The 18,131-nt window shown below is 45.7% G+C and overlaps 1 protein-coding gene across 10 annotated transcripts in view; it reads left to right on the forward strand.

The window, feature by feature from the left end:
• The window catches only part of SAP130 (Sin3A associated protein 130), a 206,214-nt gene that overhangs the window by 171,366 nt on the left and 16,717 nt on the right, over window positions 1-18,131 (forward strand). For 6 of the 10 annotated variants that reach the window (XM_063915874.1, XM_063915876.1, XM_063915879.1 and 3 more), the window contains 10 exons: window positions 7,140-7,281; window positions 7,406-7,524; window positions 8,299-8,622; window positions 9,017-9,194; window positions 10,012-10,143; window positions 10,454-10,764; window positions 10,946-11,197; window positions 11,438-11,563; window positions 11,787-11,890; window positions 11,973-12,086. In XM_063915874.1, the coding sequence (XP_063771944.1) occupies window positions 7,140-7,281; window positions 7,406-7,524; window positions 8,299-8,622; window positions 9,017-9,194; window positions 10,012-10,143; window positions 10,454-10,764; window positions 10,946-11,197; window positions 11,438-11,563; window positions 11,787-11,890; window positions 11,973-12,086 (1,802 nt within the window). The remainder of the gene's footprint in view (window positions 1-7,139; window positions 7,282-7,405; window positions 7,525-8,298; window positions 8,623-9,016; window positions 9,195-10,011; window positions 10,144-10,453; window positions 10,765-10,945; window positions 11,198-11,437; window positions 11,564-11,786; window positions 11,891-11,972; window positions 12,087-18,131) is intronic. The other 4 variants (XM_063915877.1, XM_063915880.1, XM_063915881.1 and 1 more) reach the window with 1 other exon arrangement.

The following is an 18,131-nucleotide window of genomic DNA, read 5'->3' on the forward strand; positions in this document are numbered from 1 at the left end:
TAGGTATTCTCCATTGTCAACCTCTCTATATCGTTCCTGTTCGCTCAGTAAAAAACACTGAGGTCGTACACTGAGGTACTCGGGGATATGGAGGGGGGGGAGGGTCCTAAATTTAAATATTCAGTGCCCTTGTTCGGCTACGCCCGTCCATATCCCAAGAGTACTCCAGTGCCCCCTATGGATTCAAAGAAAAGGATTTACCTGGTAAGTACCAAAATCCTATTGTCTCTGCTATGGTGGTTGCAGAGTGCTCATCTGTTAGAGGGCCGCAGATTCGGCATACAGAACTGGGTCCTAGTGACCACGGATGCCAGCCTGAGAGTCTGGGGAGCGGTCACACAGGGAAGAAACTTCCAGGGCGTGTGGTCAAGCCTGGAGACGTCTCTTCACATAAATATACTGGAACTAAGAGCAATCTACAATGCTCTAAGCCTGGCAAAACCTCTGCTTCAGGGTCAGCCGGTGTTGATCCAGTCGGACAACATCACGGCAGTTGCCCACGTAAACAGACAGGGCGGCACAAGAAGCAGGAGGGCAATGGCAGAAGCTGCAAGGATTCTTCGCTGGGCGGAAAATCATGTGATAGCACTGTCAGCAGTGTTCATCCCGGGAGTGGACAACTGGGAAGCAGATTTCCTCAGCAGACACGATCTTCACCCGGGAGAGTGGGGACTTCATCCAGAAGTCTTCCGCATGATTGTGGTCCGTTGGGAAAGACCAATGGTGGACATGATGGCGTCCCGCCTCAACAAAAAACTGGACAGGTATTGCGCCAGGTCAAGAGACCCTCAGGCAATAGCTGTGGACGCTCTGGTAACACCATGGGTGTACCAGTCAGTGTATGTGTTCCCTCCTCTGCCTCTCATACCCAAGGTACTGAGAATTATACGGCAAAGGGGAGTAAGAACGATACTCGTGGCTCCGGATTGGCCAAGAAGGACTTGGTACCCGGAACTTCAGGAGATGCTCACGGAAGATCCGTGGCCTCTACCTCTAAGAAGGGACCTGCTTCAGCAGGGACCTTGTCTATTCCAAGACTTACTGCTGCTGCGTTTGACGGCATGGCGGTTGAACGCCGGATTCTAAAGGAAAAAGGCATTCCAGAGGAAGTCATCCCTACCCTGATTAAAGCCAGGAAGGAAGTGACCGCACAACATTATCACCGCATTTGGAGAAAATATGTTGCGTGGTGTGAGGCCAGGAAGGCCCCCACTGAGGAATTTCAACTGGGTCGATTCCTACATTTCCTGCAAACAGGAGTGTCTATGGGCCTCAAATTGGGGTCCATTAAGGTTCAAATTTCGGCCCTGTCGATTTTCTTCCAGAAAGAATTGGCTTCAGTTCCTGAAGTCCAAACTTTTGTCAAAGGAGTACTACCATATACAGCCCCCGGTTGTGCCTCCAGTGGCACCGTGGGATCTCAATGTAGTTTTGGATTTTCTCAAATCCCATTGGTTTGAGCCACTCAAATCGGTGGATTTGAAATATCTTACATGGAAAGTAACCATGCTACTGGCCCTGGCTTCGGCCAGGAGAGTGTCAGAATTGGCGGCTTTATCGTACAAAAGCCCATATCTGATTTTCCATTCGGACAGGGCAGAACTGCGGACGCGTCCTCAGTTTCTCCCTAAGGTGGTGTCAGCGTTTCACCTGAACCAGCCTATTGTGGTGCCTGCGGCTACTAGCGATTTGGAGGACTCCAAGTTGCTGGACGTTGTCAGAGCATTAAAAATATATATTTCAAGGACGGCTGGAGTCAGGAAGTCTGACTCGCTGTTTATACTGTATGCACCCAACAAGCTGGGTGCTCCTGCGTCTAAGCAGACGATTGCTCGTTGGATTTGTAGCACAATTCAACTTGCGCATTCTGTGGCAGGCCTGCCACAGCCTAAATCTGTCAATGCCCACTCTACAAGGAAGGTGGGCTCCTCTTGGGCGGCTGCCCGAGGGGTCTCGGCATTACAACTCTGCCGAGCAGCTACGTGGTCAGGGGAGAACACGTTTGTAAAATTCTACAAATTTGATACCCTGGCTAAGGAGGACCTGGAGTTCTCTCATTCGGTGCTGCAGAGTCATCCGCACTCTCCCGCCCGTTTGGGAGCTTTGGTATAATCCCCATGGTCCTGACGGAGTCCCCAGCATCCACTTAGGACGTCAGAGAAAATAAGAATTTACTCACCGGTAATTCTATTTCTCGTAGTCCGTAGTGGATGCTGGGCGCCCATCCCAAGTGCGGATTGTCTGCAATAATTGTACATTGTTATTGTTACAAAAATCGGGTTATTATTGTTGGGAGCCATCGTTTCAGAGGCTCTTTTCGGTTATCATACTGTTAACTGGGTTCAGATCACAAGTTGTACAGTGTGATTGGTGTGGCTGGTATGAGTCTTACCCGGGATTCAAAATCCTTCCTTATTGTGTACGCTCGTCCGGGCACAGTATCCTAACTGAGGCTTGGAGGAGGGTCATAGGGGGAGGAGCCAGTACACACCACCTAGTGGTCAAACTTTTAATTTTGTGCCCTGTCTCCTGCGGAGCCGCTATTCCCCATGGTCCTGACGGAGTCCCCAGCATCCACTACGGACTACGAGAAATAGAATTACCGGTGAGTAAATTCTTATTTTTTGTTTACTTACCGTAAAATATCTTTCTCTGATTCCATCTGGGGGACGCTGCGATCCCTCCCGTCTTTTTATCTAGTTTATTGGTTATGGTCTGTTCGGTCTCTTTCGGCTTTGCTAAACGTTAACTGAGGTAATTCCTGTGCAGGATGTAGATGGGAGGGGTTAGAGGGGGGAGGAGTTGGTTTCTATAGGTTCTGTGCCAAACTCCCTTCCCACACACTCTAACCCATCAGTAAGTGCGCAGCGTCCCCCAGATGGAATCCGAGAAAGAGATTTTACGGTAAGTAAACAAAAATCCCTATTTCTCCCCTCAACCTCCTTGATCTGTCTGCTGTCTTCGACACGGTGCCATGGGGGAAAACAATTGAATCGCCCCTATTGAGACTGCCAGTATATACTCTCCTCATCCACTCATGTTCACCATACTGACTGTATCCACCCTAGTTGGATGTTCTCCAGAGCAGCACCATTTAGACGCCTGTTAGATGCGGGGAAGACATTTCTTCTTGCAATCTCCTGAGGTGCAAAAGAAATGTGTGCAAAGTCCATTGTGTGGGCACCCAAACGGCTGTTTAGGTGTCCTAGTAGCTAAACCTGGCGCTTTTAGGTGCGTCTATACCAGTGGGCGTCCGAACAGAGAAACAAATGAATTGCTCAGTCTGATGCCTATTTGTCTAGACGCCCTGCAGGGGGCACGTAAAACAATTGAATTGCCCACTATGACTATATGACAACCTCTGACAAAATAGCTTTAGGCAAAGAAACACTGACTGTACCAAACAGCAGCCGTATAAAACTGGCATCTGAGGTCAGCTACTATAAGTTGGAGCAGAAACGGATAAGTGGCCGTGCCAACTTTAAAGTGCAGTTTTAAGGAGCAAAAGAAAATTGCTACCCTAGTTTGCATCACTACCTGCAATTGTAGTGATATGTTCCATCAGTACTGAGCTGACTATTGTAGAATGAAGTGACTGAGGGTTGCCATTGGCTCCACAGAACCCTCTCACTGATCTGACCACTGCAGAGAATATTTTAGGACTACAGTAAGAAAGTCATATATAGTGGTAGATGCTCAATTAGCTTAGTACAGGTTGAGTATCCCTTATCCAAAATGCTTGGGACCAGAGGTATTTTGGATATCGGATTTTTTCGTATTTTGGAATAAATGCATACCATAATGAGATATCATAGTGATGGGACCTAAATCTAAGTACAGAATGCATTTGTGTTTCATATACACCTTATACACACAGCCTGAAGGTCATTTTAGCCAATATTTTTAATAACTTTGTACATTAAACAAAGTGTGTGTACACTGACACAATTCAGTTAAGTTTCATATACACCTTATACACACAGCCTGAAGGTCATTTAATACAATATTTTTAATAACTTTGTGTATTAAACAAATATTGTGTACATTGAGTCATCAAAAAACAAAGGTTTCACTATCTCACTCTCACTCAAAAAAGTCTGTATTTCGGAATATTCCTTATTTCGGAATATTTGGATATGGGATACTCAACCTGTAATATCACTCAGGTGCTTGCAAGGGAGGGGTATTTCTAAGCAAGAAAAAAAGCATTTTGTTTCTCCAAGCACCTTGAATGAGACCAGTTACCAGATTTAAATCCTACACAATTAGAATTCAGAGATCTTGGTTACATATATTTGCGCAAATGTATGAATAAGCCCCAAAGCCGCGTCAAGGCTTCTCTGTATGTTGCAGTAAGAAAGTATAAACCTTAAAATAAAGGCAAATGCAAAGCAGCCTAGTGTAGGATAACAGGGGAACACCTAGCTAACGGAGTACTTACAAAACTGCAGGCTACCTGGGGGGGAGCAGTTGGGACGTCATTAATTGTTTTGCTTTCTTTTTAAAGTGCTGAGTTCCTGCCCGCACCTATGATACCCCACAGTCAATGAGTTCCCAAATGGATGTAGGATACATTTATATACAGTATTGGGTGGTATATAGAAAATGAACAATATAGAATGCAACTATACAAGGGAGCGCATATATAAAAATAAACAATTTATTATAGTATTAATATAGACACTATAGTATCTTAATACAGGTTGAGTATCCCATATCCAAATATTCCGAAATACAGACTTTTTTGAGTGAGTGAGATAGTGAAACCTTTGTTTTTTGGTGACTCAATGTACACAAACTTTGTTTAATACACAAAGTTATTAAAAATATTGTATTAAATGACCTTCAGGCTGTGTGTATGAGGTGTATATGAAGCATAAATGAATTGTATGAATGTAGACAGACTTTGTTTAATGCACAAAGTTATAAAAAATATTGGCTAAAATGACTTTCAGGCTGTGTGTATAAGGTGTATATGAATCATAAATGCATTCTGTGCTTAGACTTGGGTCCCATCGCCATGATATCTCATTATGGTATGCAATTATTCCAAAATACGGAAAAATCCGATATCCAAAATACCTCTGGTCCCAAGCATTTTGGATAAGGGATACTCAACCTGTAAAACAGGGGTGGGGAACCTTTTTTCTACCGAGGGCCATTTGGATATTTATAAAATCCTTCGGGGGCCATACAAAAATTCTCAACTTAAAAAATTACCCTGCCCCCCAGTAGGTCTGCCCCTTAGAGGTATTGTGTGTGCGCGCCGGAGGCGCGCGCGCGCCAAAAAAATGGGTGTGGCCAGTTAAAATGGGACGTGATACACATATGCCCCCAATAGTGCGGTGCCAGATCCACAATTGCCCCCACAGTGCCAGGTATACAAATGCCCCCACAGTGCCAGGTATACAAATGCCCCTCACAGTGCCAGGTATACAAATGCCCCCACAGTGCCGGGTATACAAATGCCCCTCACAGTGCCAGGTATACAAATGCCCCTCACAGTGCCAGGTATACAAATGCCCCTCACAGTGCCAGGTATACAGATGCCCCTCACAGTGCCAGGTATACAAATGCTCCTCACAGTGCCAGGTATACAGATGCCCCCACAGTGCCAGGTATACAAATGCACCCACAGTGCCAGGTATACAAATGCCCCTCACAGTGCCAGGTATACAAATGCCCCTCACAGTGCCAGGTATACAAATGCCCCTCACAGTGCCAGGTATACAAATGCCCCTCACAGTGCCAGGTATACAAATGCCCCTCACAGTGCCAGGTATACAAATGCCCCTCACAGTGCCAGGTATACAAATATCCCCACAGTGCCAGGTATACAAATGTCCCCACAGTGCCAGGTATACAGATGCCCGATGCCCTCCACCCTCCCCTCTCCCCTCCGTGCTACTTACCGTGGGACACTGAGGAGAGCGCGGCTGTCGTGTGGGAGCAGCGGCGTGTAGTACTTCAAACCAGCCGCGGGTTCGAGAGCCAATCAGAGCTCGCGGACCGGCAGCCGCGGCTCCTGATTGGCTGCCGGTCCGCGAGCTCTGATTGGCTCACGGACCGGCGGCTGGTTTGAAGTACTACACGCCGCCGCTCCCACTCGACAGCCGCGCTCTCCTCCGTCTCCCTGTTCTGACAGCTGAGACACGCTGCCGCCGGACTGAGCGGCAGCGTGTCTCACTGACATAAGCTGGTGGGCTGGACCAAACGGCTTTCGCGGGCCGTGGCCCGCGGGCCGGAGGTTCCCGACCCCTGCTGTAAAACATAACAATGTAACCACATCAAATGACTTCAACCATTCTATGTGCCGACACTCTGCTAAATGGTAATGCAATCCCAATTGTAAGGAATCAGAGGGAACTTGATATTCCTAGGAATACTGTTTGTAACCAAGAGTCCCAAAAGTATATATATCACTGTAAATTCCACATACTGTGTGATATAGATGCAGTGTAGACTGTTAAAAACAGGATGGTCTTTTTTAATATGGAATATATTTGTCCCAGAATATAGCCTAATTTAGGCAACAATGTCTCTCCACTTTTAAGCCGTATAAGATAAATATGCCCGACGGTGTTTTGCAGTAGTTTTCACCAGTAGATTTACATACCCCACTATGTCTTTAGTCCGGACAAATGCTGCGGAACACTACCGAACCCTATAGCACAAGGGTAACGGCAGGCAGATGGGTAGCAGAGACGGGGCGGCGGGCGGCCGTACAGGCAACAGAGAATTCCGTGCTGAGAAGGTGAAGTTGCAGGCGGCAGTGAGAGTGGAGGACAGCAGATGACAGCTGCGAAGCAGACTGCAAGTCCTGGGACACGGCAAAGCTGTGAGGCACTAACGGTCCGTACAAGATGTTACAAGTTGGTAGGCTGATCCGTCAATAATGATGTGGCTCCCACCTTGACGCGTTTCTCCGGCGTGGGGAAATGCCGGTTTCTTCAGAAGGTAAAGGCCCAAAAGTAGTCTGGCATGTAGCTTTGGCCCAGGGTCTCCAGGATGTAGGATATGAGTGCCCTCCAAAATGCTTATGTTTGTAGTCTTTTAAAGTGTAACCTTCCTTTCTTTGTACAAGTATGCAGTTCTTTCCAGCAGTCTCTCAGTCAGACATTTGTACTGTTGTTTTTCAGCTAAGGTTGTCCCACAGCAAATCACTCACACCTCACCTCGGATACAGGCAGAGTATGGAGCAGAGCGAGGTAACCTAATACCGATCTCTGGTCACAGAGCCTCACCCAACCCCATGACTATGGAGTCCCGCAGTGAAAACAGGTAAGGGGATATTAGCAAATTGCCACACTGGAGAGTGCTGCTATGCTTACACCTGTCCACTAAGCCAATACTGTTGTTGACCGTGAATAATTGTACTTAAGTAAAGCTATTTTGTTTTTTACAGACAGCCTGTTCCTGTGCAGCTACAGTATTTTCTACCCACATATCCTCAGTCTGCATATCCACTGACTCACACATACACTCCAATAACCAGTTCTGTGTCCACTATTCGTCAATACCCAGGTCAGTATAAATAGAACTAAACATAAACTTTTCTTTCAGTATATCTGGAGATGTCAATGACTTGCGCTTTTAGCCTGGTAAAGCGCAATTGCTAAGCATGCAATGGTTTGCAGGTGTCTTATGTTAGGACAGTGTTTTTTTGTTTTTTTATCTTTATCTATCTCCAAGTTTTTGATGGGGTGTATTCAATTCAAGTCTGATTTCCCGACTTGTCGGAAAAACGGGAGTTTAAGGTTGAATCCAGATTCGACCTACTCAGTCTAACTCCTGATTATCCAACAAGTCAGAAAATCCGACTTGTCGGAAAGCACATGGATCGGCGGATTAGCCGCGGATCCACGTATTTTGTCAGATTCGTGACCAAATCCGACAGGTTTTAGCCCTGTTTCCGAAAATGTCAATCCGACTTTAAAAAAGTCGGATTGGCATTGTCAGGAACGGCCAAATCCTATAGGATTTGGCCGCGAATTGAATACTGACGTGTCGGATCCTTTCCGTCGGAAAGGATCTGACATCAATTGAATATACCTGTATATCTCCCAAGTCTGTGATGTAGAATAAAATAGTATTAAAACACAGTAAATATATCCTTTTAAACAGGGTAACTGTTCAACTTTAAATTTGTGCTTTAAGATGTAAGGATTTCCATGTTTCATGCCAACAGTGTTTTTCATATGTGCATTCTAGTGTTACCTGGTATTGCTACTGCTCATGTCTTTTATTTAACTAACTGCTATCTGTTCTTGTTTGTATAATATTTGGGTGCATCTTTAGTTTCAGCTCAAGCTCCAAACTCTGCCATCACAGCCCAGTCAGTGGCTTCCACTGTACACTTGAACCCAATGCAGCTGATAAATGTTGATACGTCCCACGCACGTCACATTCAGGGGATCCAGCCTGCTCCAGTCAGTGCACAAGGAATGCAGCCTACACCATTCAGTGCACAAAGCATCCAAGCCACTCCTATTGGCACACAAGGGATCCAGCCATCTCCACTAAGTGCCCAGGGAATCCATCCAGGAGGAACAATAACCACTCAGGGTGTCCAGACCTCTTCAGTCAGCTCCCAGCAAGCTCCAAGCGATGCAAAAACTTCTGGTATTATCTTAGGCATAATATATTTTAATCAACAAAAATACTGTGTTTGCTTAATAAGGGAATCAATAGTACAGATAAGTTGTCGACATTGTGCTTTTCTTAAAGCTTTTAGGTTCACCTTGCCTCTATAAAAGTCACACTGATATATTTCCTATTACATACTTTTGAGTCATAAGCTTACCCCCTTGGTTTTAACAATGATACATTGTGCAGTACCGTGAAAATCCATCTATGAGGTAGATGTTACACTGGTAGTTTATAGATTGTAAAATAATAAAGAAAAACCAAAACTTTTTTCACAGAAATGAGTGGAATCATCCTTTAGTGATAAACAATATCTGAAAGAGTTGAAAGCCTGTAGTCATCTTTCATACGTTCTTTCCTGTCATTACAGTAGTGCTTGCAGAAGGAGCCACAATAGTTGCCAATCCTCTAAGCAGCACTTTCACTACAGCCCCAGCCGGTGCTGCAGTCATGCAGAGTCACAGTCAAAGTCCAGGCATTGGCAGTGCCCCTGCCCAGGGTTCCTCTCCTCGGCCTAGCATCTTGCGCAAGAAGCCTGCCACTGAAGGGTAAGATATAGTAAACACGCGGTCTTCAGTATTAATTCTCACCAGGTTATAAATGTTGCTGTTTGGTTTGTTGCCTTCAGACTTGACAACTCTGAAGCACTGTTCCAAAAACAGAACGAGAGACCCATGCGGTAGTGTGCTTGGCGATAATCTTTTCTGCAGCTTTCTGATAGGGCAAGTGAATCCTAAAGTAGTTAAAACCAAAAGAGAAACTTTTAAGAGGTAGATTTAACTGTCGCACTCTCTCCATGAAAACTCAGGCTGATGTATCAAGCATTGAAACAACTAGAGAAGTGGACCAGTGGAGAAGTTGCCCATAGCAACCAATCAGCATCAAGGTAACATTTCCAAAGTACATTCTATAATATGATAGGTAGGAGCTAATTGGTTACTTTGGGCATCTTCTCCACTGGTCCACTTCTCCACTCTGTCACTGTTTGATACATCAACCCCTAGTCACAGTCATCTGTAGAATGGCATTTTCAGACAGTCGCCCCAGGAAACTGCTGCATTTGAATTTGATAAGTTCAGACTTGTATTCCATAGGCGGGATAGTCAGCAGTTACACAGCAGTCCATGCTCTCCAAAATGAATTTCTCCTATTGTGGGCGACTTTATCCGAGGACTTGCATTGTGAGGGCCTGTTTGCATTATTAGTATAATAATATTTTTCAATATGTAATATGTCCACAGCTGGGCTGCCTAAAATATAACTTTCTAATCAACGGTTAAAGGATATAAATTGAAAGCAAAAAAAGTTTTCAGTCTTTACTGTTCCCAAGTCTATATGTATTCTTGTGTATTTCTTCACTTCCAGCTCCATCACGTTGTCATGTCTTTCCAGAATATCTGTTCGGAAAAGCCTGATTCCGCCACATCCAGGAGATGCAGTAAGCCCTCGCCATGACAACTCTCTAAGGAGCACCTCTGCTTCCCCTCGACCAGCTGGGTATTCCCACTTTATAAATTAAACAAATCATAAACAGCAAGTCATGCACATTTATCTAGCAAAAATAACATCTAACCGGGTTTATCAGGAACAAAAATACTCCTCAAACTAATATCAAGTTGAAATTATCAATACAAATGATTCTAGTTTTATTAATAGCAATGTAGTTTAACAGTAGAAGTAATAGTCTTATTATTGGGTAGCTGATATTTTTCTGCTGCAGTAGAACATGTATATAATCCTCTTGCTATTAGTCAGTGTGTCTTTACAACGTTCCTAAGTTTATATGAGTATTCTCTTACCCATACAGTGCTAAACCTAAAGCAGAACTTCACATTTCTGTGGCACCTGGAGTTACTGGGGATCCTGGCACAGGTGGTGAGCAGCCGAGTGCAGCTGCGTCCCTCCCTTCTTCTCATCATCCTGCAGCAGCTGTACCTAGCCCTCCATCTCAGTCCGTGCCTGGACCCCTCCCCAGTAGCATTCATATTCCCCCTGCTGCTGTACCTGCCTTATCAGCACCCCCACCTCTCCTGAGCAGTGTCCCTTCTGGGGCAGCTGTCCCTGAGGCCAAAGTGAAGGAAGAGGCAGAACCAATGGACATCACAAGACCAATTTCAGGTATGCAACTCTTCATCTTCATTTTGTCTTAGGACATCTGTAACAGCTGTATCTATTATTCTTACATGCCTTTCCAGTGTTGCAAGAAAATGAGCTTTCCATAGTAAAAGCTAATCAGTGTGATAATTTATAATTGACCCACTTTGTACTCTTATTGTAGTTGTTTTGTTTGTTTTAACAGCAGTGCCTCCACTGACTCCAGGATCCATTTCCTCCTCACTAGCTCTGCTGGCTAATAACATCTCTGTTCCTATTGGGGAATTGCTACCAGGAGCTTCACCCCGCAAGAAGCCACGCAAACAGCAGCATGTTATATCTACTGAGGAGGGTGACATGATGGAGACCAATAGCACGGATGAAGAAAGATGTCATGCAGTAAAACCTCTGTCATCCCGGCCTGAGAAGCGCAAGTCTCCTCCCAAGGAGTATATAGGTATTTCATGTTATTTTATCACCCAGTGGTTGTATTAACTAAATCTGATCACGGTAGTCTGCCCTTTAAGAAGACCTGGTGTATAATTTTCCTTCTCTATTAAAATACTTTATAACTTTATGTACTTGTCGTGGTAAACAAAAAGTAATCTCTGGAAAACCTAATTATTTCCTATTGTAAAGAGGATGTTAAAGTGAAGGAATTAATTTTCTCTACTTGCATTTTCTTGTTACACTGCAGATGAGGAAGGTGTACGTTATGTCCCTGTTAAACCCCGGCCTCCCATTACCCTTCTGCGCCAATACCGTAATCCTTGGAAAGCTGCTTATCATCATTTCCAGCGCTATAGTGATGTACGGGTCAAAGGTCAGTAACCTGAAATAAGTGTATGTGTTGTGACCCTGTACTAGATCCATTTTGGAGCTTTACGCTAGGAAAGGCTGTTGTGGTCCACACCTGTGTTAAACCCAGTCTTATTGCCAGTTACTAGCTTGGAACATTGCTCTACCATTTCACTTGGACGTATTTTTAAACTGCACAATGTGCTGCTCGTTGTGCTACAAATCCTCATTTTGATATATCCTTGCAGAAGAGAAGAAGCTGTCATTGCAGGAGATTGCCAACCAGAAGGGGATTGCTTGCCGAGTGCAAGGCTGGAAGACTCACCTTTGTGCGGCTCAGCTGCTCCAGCTAGTGAGTGTTAGGGTTATTACAAGGATTTCTCTTTCTGTTGCTCTGTACATTTCTCATCTGTTCCCTTATGTTACATTTACAGACTAAGCTGGAGCAAGATGTCTTTGATCAGTTAACTGTGTTGCAAGAAGGTCTCATCCCCAAGAAGAAAACTGCCACAGATGATGATTTGCACAGAATCAATGAACTAATACAGGTACATTGTGATTTATTTTTATCTTTACGGCTATCTTGTACTATTCACCTCCGTTTTTATAGCATACAGAAGCATTTCTCATGGTACCATTTGAGTCCTTTAAAAAATGTATACTTATGTAGGAGGACCTGCAAATCACTTTTATAAATTAGTTTTTGCATAAAATAACTTGTCTTTGCCTGCACATGCTATGGTTTTATTTGGGCATATAAACAAATGCTCTAATATGAAGACCAGTATCTAATTAGCTGCGTTTTTTCTGCTGTGGGGTACACTGGGCTCCACAAGGATAGACATACGGGTGTAGAGTAGGATCTTGATCCGAGGCACCAACAGGCTCAAAAGCTTTGACTGTTCCCAAGATGCATAGCGCCGCCTCCTCTATAACCCCGCCTCCCTGCACAGGAGCTCAGTGTTGTAGTTGGTGCCGCAGATAGCAGGCACATAACAGAGGGGCTGCTCTGGGCAGCCCTAAGAAGAGTCCATAATGACCCACCGTGGGCTACTTTCTCCACGCTTCTGAATACGCTAGTTACTAAACTAACACCCCCTATGGGACCTCCTATGCCGGTTCAGCCGTGTATGGTCCCCGCAGCTAACCCGCCGTGGGCGGATAACTTGTCTGCTCAATTGAAGAAGTTGAACCAGTCCTTGACTACTTAAGTCTGACCCTCGCTCGCCTAAGACCAAGGGGTCCTCTAAGCGAGCTCTTAACTCCTCACAATCCACTGCTGTCACTGACACCTCGTCTGATGAAGATGGCGCTTACACTGACCCCACAGATTCTGACACAGATACTGCTGATGGGGAGGGTAGTTCACATGTGGATGTTCCTGATCTTTTGGAGGCTATTAAGTTGATTCTACGGATTACGGATGATCCCGAGCCATCCGTCCCTCCTAAGAAACCAGATAGGTTCAAGCGTCAGAAGGTGGTTAAACAAGTTTTACCTCACTCTGACCACCTAGTGGATATACGTCAGAAACCCTGGGGAAACCCGGGAAAGAAGTTTGTGCCTCAAAAGAAGATGCTGGCTCGCTATCCCCTCGTGCCAGAGCTGTCTAAAAATTGGGAAACGCCTCCTCCAGTAGACTCACATGTGGCTAGGATGGTGGTTTCCTCAGCTCTACCTGTCACTACCATCTCGTCTCTAAAAGAGCCTACGGATAAACGTGTGGAGGGTTGTCTGAAAGCGATTTACACCCTCACGCGTGCTGCACAAAGGCCCACTATTGCAGCAACGTGCTGCATGGGCCCTAGAGTTGGAAGCTGAAATCTCTTCTGACCATGCTAGACAATGCTTGTCATATTTCTCTTTCATCCACTAGGGGCCACTGGAGCGTAGTTACAATGGGGAAATAGTAGGCAGTAATTGGGAGCTGGCACTTTAAAAATTCTCACACTGTGGCTAGCTCCTCCCCTACTATCTCCCCTCCAAGTCAGTCTTAGTTTAGTGCCCAAGGGAGCTGGTTCACTTGGGTTTAGCTGAAGAAATTTTTATTTTTTCTTTATTATTTTATTTTTCTTACTTACACACACAGACTGGCAGCTCTGCCACTGCCAGTCTGCACCGTGGGAGCTGCCGGCGGGGTCCCATCGCAGCTGCGTGCGGCTCGGGATGGGCCCCGGCTGAGGGAGACACTGAGCTCTCCTGAGTTGGCGGACACCGCTGCGTGCGGCGCGTGTAGGGGCCACTCCATCCAGCAGAAGATTCCGGCAGCATGGCAGCGGTGAGTATCAAAAGTGGCCGGACACCGCTGCGTGCGGCGCGTGTCGGGGCCGCTCCACCATATCAGGGGCCGGACACCGCTGTGTGCGGCGCGTGTCGGGGCCGCTCTGTCGAGCAGTGTAAACGCTGAGTGCGGCGTGTGTCGGGAAGGACAGCGGTGAGTACAATCCCCCCCCCCCCTTCCCTCCTTCCAGATATTATTTTACACTGTCAGTATTAAGGATATGTGGTGCTTGGACCCCTTTATTCCCCAGTAGGCTGGAGCGTATGAAGGGCGCACTTTGTATTTTAAACATTACTGGGAGCTTCAGCCCGCTCTGTAAGCGAGCTCAGCGCTCTCCACTCCCCGGCCGCAGTATACATGCAGCCGGATGATACATGCTTCCCGCTCGCCGAAGGTGGAGGGGGCGGAGCTAACTCCCGCTCCGTACGGCGGGCTCAGCGCTCTCCGCTCCCCGGCCGCAGCATACAGGCGGCTGGGGAGATGCAGGGCGCTTCCCGCTTCAGTTACAGCAGCGGGTTTTCATTTTTAAACTTGGCGCCGGAGCGGGGGGGGGAGCGGAGCTAACTCCCGCTCCGTATGGCGGGCTCAGCGCTTTCGGCTCCCCGGCTGCAGCATACAGGCGGCCGGGGAGATACAGGGCGCTTCCCGCTTCAAGTTCAACAGCGGGTTTCATTTTTAAACTTGGCGCCAGAGCGGGGGGGCGGAGCTAACTCCCGCTCTGTACGGCGGGCTCAGTGCTCTCTGCTCTCCGCTCTCCGGCCGCTACAGCACGGCTTACAAGTCCTCCGCTACAGCACCGCTTACAAGTCCCACTCTCCCCGGCCGCTACAGCACCGCTTACAATTTCCGCTCCCCGGGGCCGCTGCAATGAAGTTAGTTTACAGATAACAGGTGGGGGTGAAGCTTATTCCTGCTTGACTCGGCAGGCTCCCGGCAGCGGCTCGCAGCGCTCATTGTCACTGGGCAGGGAGATGCTAAAATTTTGGGAGCTATTCCTCCCTGCAGGAGAGTCCTCTGCCCGCCATTTCATAGAGGCCGTAGATCAGGGAGCCTGCTCTATAACAGGAGCTGGGGCTCAGCTCATTAATCATTTAAATCTAGGGTGCAATTTTTTTTTTTTTTTTACCCTACAGTATTTCAGTATTTATCTACCCTGTTGGGTTCATTGTGTGTATAGTGTATGTATAGGTGTATGTATGTATGTATATGTATATATATATATATATATATATATATATATAAACACAGTCTCCTTCCCCACCTGTGGCTCAGGTGTTAACAGCAAAGGAAATGAGGCGGCACTCCATGGACTTATGCAAAAATGTTGATTTGTATTCAAAACATGGTGAAATCAAAATAACATTGTGTCAATTGAATCAAACAAAAAGGGGGGCAAACATCTTACGACGTTTCAAGGCATCGCAGCCTTTTCATCTGGTAAGGTAACCCCTGTGCTGTGAAATGAAAAAGAACCAAACAAACCAAAGAGACACTCACCTGTTAAATAGCGTGAAGTGCTGGAGAGAGGTGTTCCCGGCGTCTGTGTCCGGGACTTCCGGGAGAGTCACGTGAGCGGCTCCCCTGTGACGTGCTGTGTTGCTATGCAACGCGCATAAACTGTGGCAGGCGCCGGGAAGACCTGTCAGTGATAGAGACAAATGATCGTGAATAGAGGCATGCAGTTTGCATACCATGCCCAGCGGGAATAATGCTGTGAGAGTATTGGTGACATATGTGAGAAGAGATAAAAAAGGTTAAAACGTTACTGACAGCAGCTACATGGAAAGTTATAGTGAAATTGCATTCAACAACTTGTATAGTTTATACAGCTAATTAATATCTAAATAATTGTTATAGCGTTTAATGCCTACACGTCTCTGATATATATAATAGTAGTTGAGTCACACATTACTTGGCATAAACGGTCATAAATCACAGGGCTATAAGACAGAGTAGGGAAGTGAAGAACAGGGAAAAAGGGGGAGTTGAAGGGTGGGGGAAGTGAAAAGAAGAGGATCAGGACCCATTGTTATATAGATGATGCCATATTGCCTATTATGTAGTCTCTATTATAAGAAGACATTCCAGGTGAATTTTTCATTTAGTCCCTTAGGAGACAATGCATCCAATAGGTAAATCCATTTGGCTTCACACTTGGACAGGGCCCGTTGTCTATCACCCCCTCTGGGGGAGGCTGGAATGTGGTCAATGATTTTATATCTTAGACTGGACAGTGGGTGGCCAAACGCTTTGAAATGGCGTGCCACTGGTTGGTCAACTGATTTGCCATCCAGGGATGCTTTTATGGCGGATCGGTGAAGCGCCATTCTGTCTCGTAGGTTTCTGATGGTTTGTCCAACGTACAGCATACCACATGGACAAATAATGATGTAAACTATGTAAGACGTAGTACAAGTGAGTACATGGCGGATTTTGTATTGGTGACCTGTGTGTGGGTTCTGGAAGTCATGACCAGTTTCTAAATATTTGCATGTGGTGCAGGATGCACACTTGTAGCATCCCGGTTTTTTCAACTGCGTGTTCGGCATGTTAGCCGGATTCCTTGGAATCATGTTGGTTTTGACGAGAATGTCTCGGATGTTGGATCCTCTTTTGTAGCTGGGCATCACGGTGGTATTTTTAAAACAAGGAAGGTCTTTGTCACCTGAAACGATGGGCCACAATCCTTTTGTGGCTCTTGGGATGACCCTGTTAGCTGTGGTATATTGAGTAACAAAAGGTATTCGTGATTCTAATCGTTTCTGTGGCACACTGTACAGTAGTTGATCTCTGGGGATTTGTAATACTTCATCCCTGGTTTTCATTAATTCACGAAGTTTGTAGCCCCTGTTGGCAAATTTGTGGATCATCTGGTCAAGTGCAGTGATCAAAGTGGTTTTATCACTGGAGATGCGAGCTGCCCTGAGCATTTGGGACCTTGGCAATCCTCGTATTAATGCGGGGGGATGACAGCTACTGTGATGGAGCAAAGTATTGCGATCCGTGGGTTTTGAAAACAATCTGGTCTGGATTTGGTTGTTGATGATCTCTATGGTTACGTCTAGATAATTAATGATGTTGTGGCTGATTTGATGAGTAAATTTGATAGGAGAATCCTGCAGATTGATCTGATTAATCAGTGTGACGAGTTCCTCTTCTGATCCAGACCATATGATCAGCAGATCGTCAATGTAGCGTGTGTACAGCAGCATTTTCCCCTTGGTGACAGGTGATGAAAAGAAAAAAAGGTCTTCTTGTTGAAACATAAATACGTTGGCAAACGATGGAGCTACTGAGGATCCCATCGCACACCCTGTTGTTTGGATGAAATACTGGCCATGGTGTATGAAAAAATTTTGAGTGAGGGTTTTAGACAGCAATTCTAGGAACAATGGGATGGGAATTGCATCAAAATGATGTTTAAACAAAAATAATTCCATCGCTGCCACACCACTGGAGTGTGGGATAACTGTGTACAGGTTTTTAACATCAAGTGTACAAAGCAGGGTATTGGTAGGTACTGTACCCAATTGATCCAACTTGATCAGAAGTTGGGTAGTGTCTTTAAGGAACGTTGGTTGATCCTTGATATATGGTTGAATCAAGGCGTCCAAAAACTGGGAGACGGGCTGTAAAAGCGACCCACGGGCTGAAATGATGGGTCGGGGAGGTGGATCTGTGGGGTTTTTATGCAACTTGGGAATTGTATATAATACGGGCGTGATCGGGTGTTCAGTAATTAATGACGTGTACGTCTTCTTATCAAGGTGTCCCAAATTGTGTGCTTCCAATAGTAACTGGTCTAGATCCCGTTTGAATGCATCCGTTGGGTTGCCTGACAACTGGCGATAAGTGGACTGATCTTGAAGTAATCTGTCTATATCTTGAATGTATTTGTCAGTGACAGGCAACCCAACGGACGCCTTGATTCAACCATATATCAAGGATCAACCAACGTTCCTTAAAGACACTACCCAACTTCTGATCAAGTTGGATCAATTGGGTACAGTACCTACCAATACCCTGCTTTGTACACTTGATGTTAAAAACCTGTACACAGTTATCCCACACTCCAGTGGTGTGGCAGCGATGGAATTATTTTTGTTTAAACATCATTTTGATGCAATTCCCATCCCATTGTTCCTAGAATTGCTGTCTAAAACCCTCACTCAAAATTTTTTCATACACCATGGCCAGTATTTCATCCAAACAACAGGGTGTGCGATGGGATCCTCAGAAGCTCCATCGTTTGCCAACGTATTTATGTTTCAACAAGAAGACCTTTTTTTCTTTTCATCACCTGTCACCAAGG

The sequence above is a fragment of the Pseudophryne corroboree genome, chromosome 4 (assembly GCF_028390025.1).
Source record: "Pseudophryne corroboree isolate aPseCor3 chromosome 4, aPseCor3.hap2, whole genome shotgun sequence".
In the NCBI taxonomy this organism is placed as follows: domain Eukaryota; kingdom Metazoa; phylum Chordata; class Amphibia; order Anura; family Myobatrachidae; genus Pseudophryne; species Pseudophryne corroboree.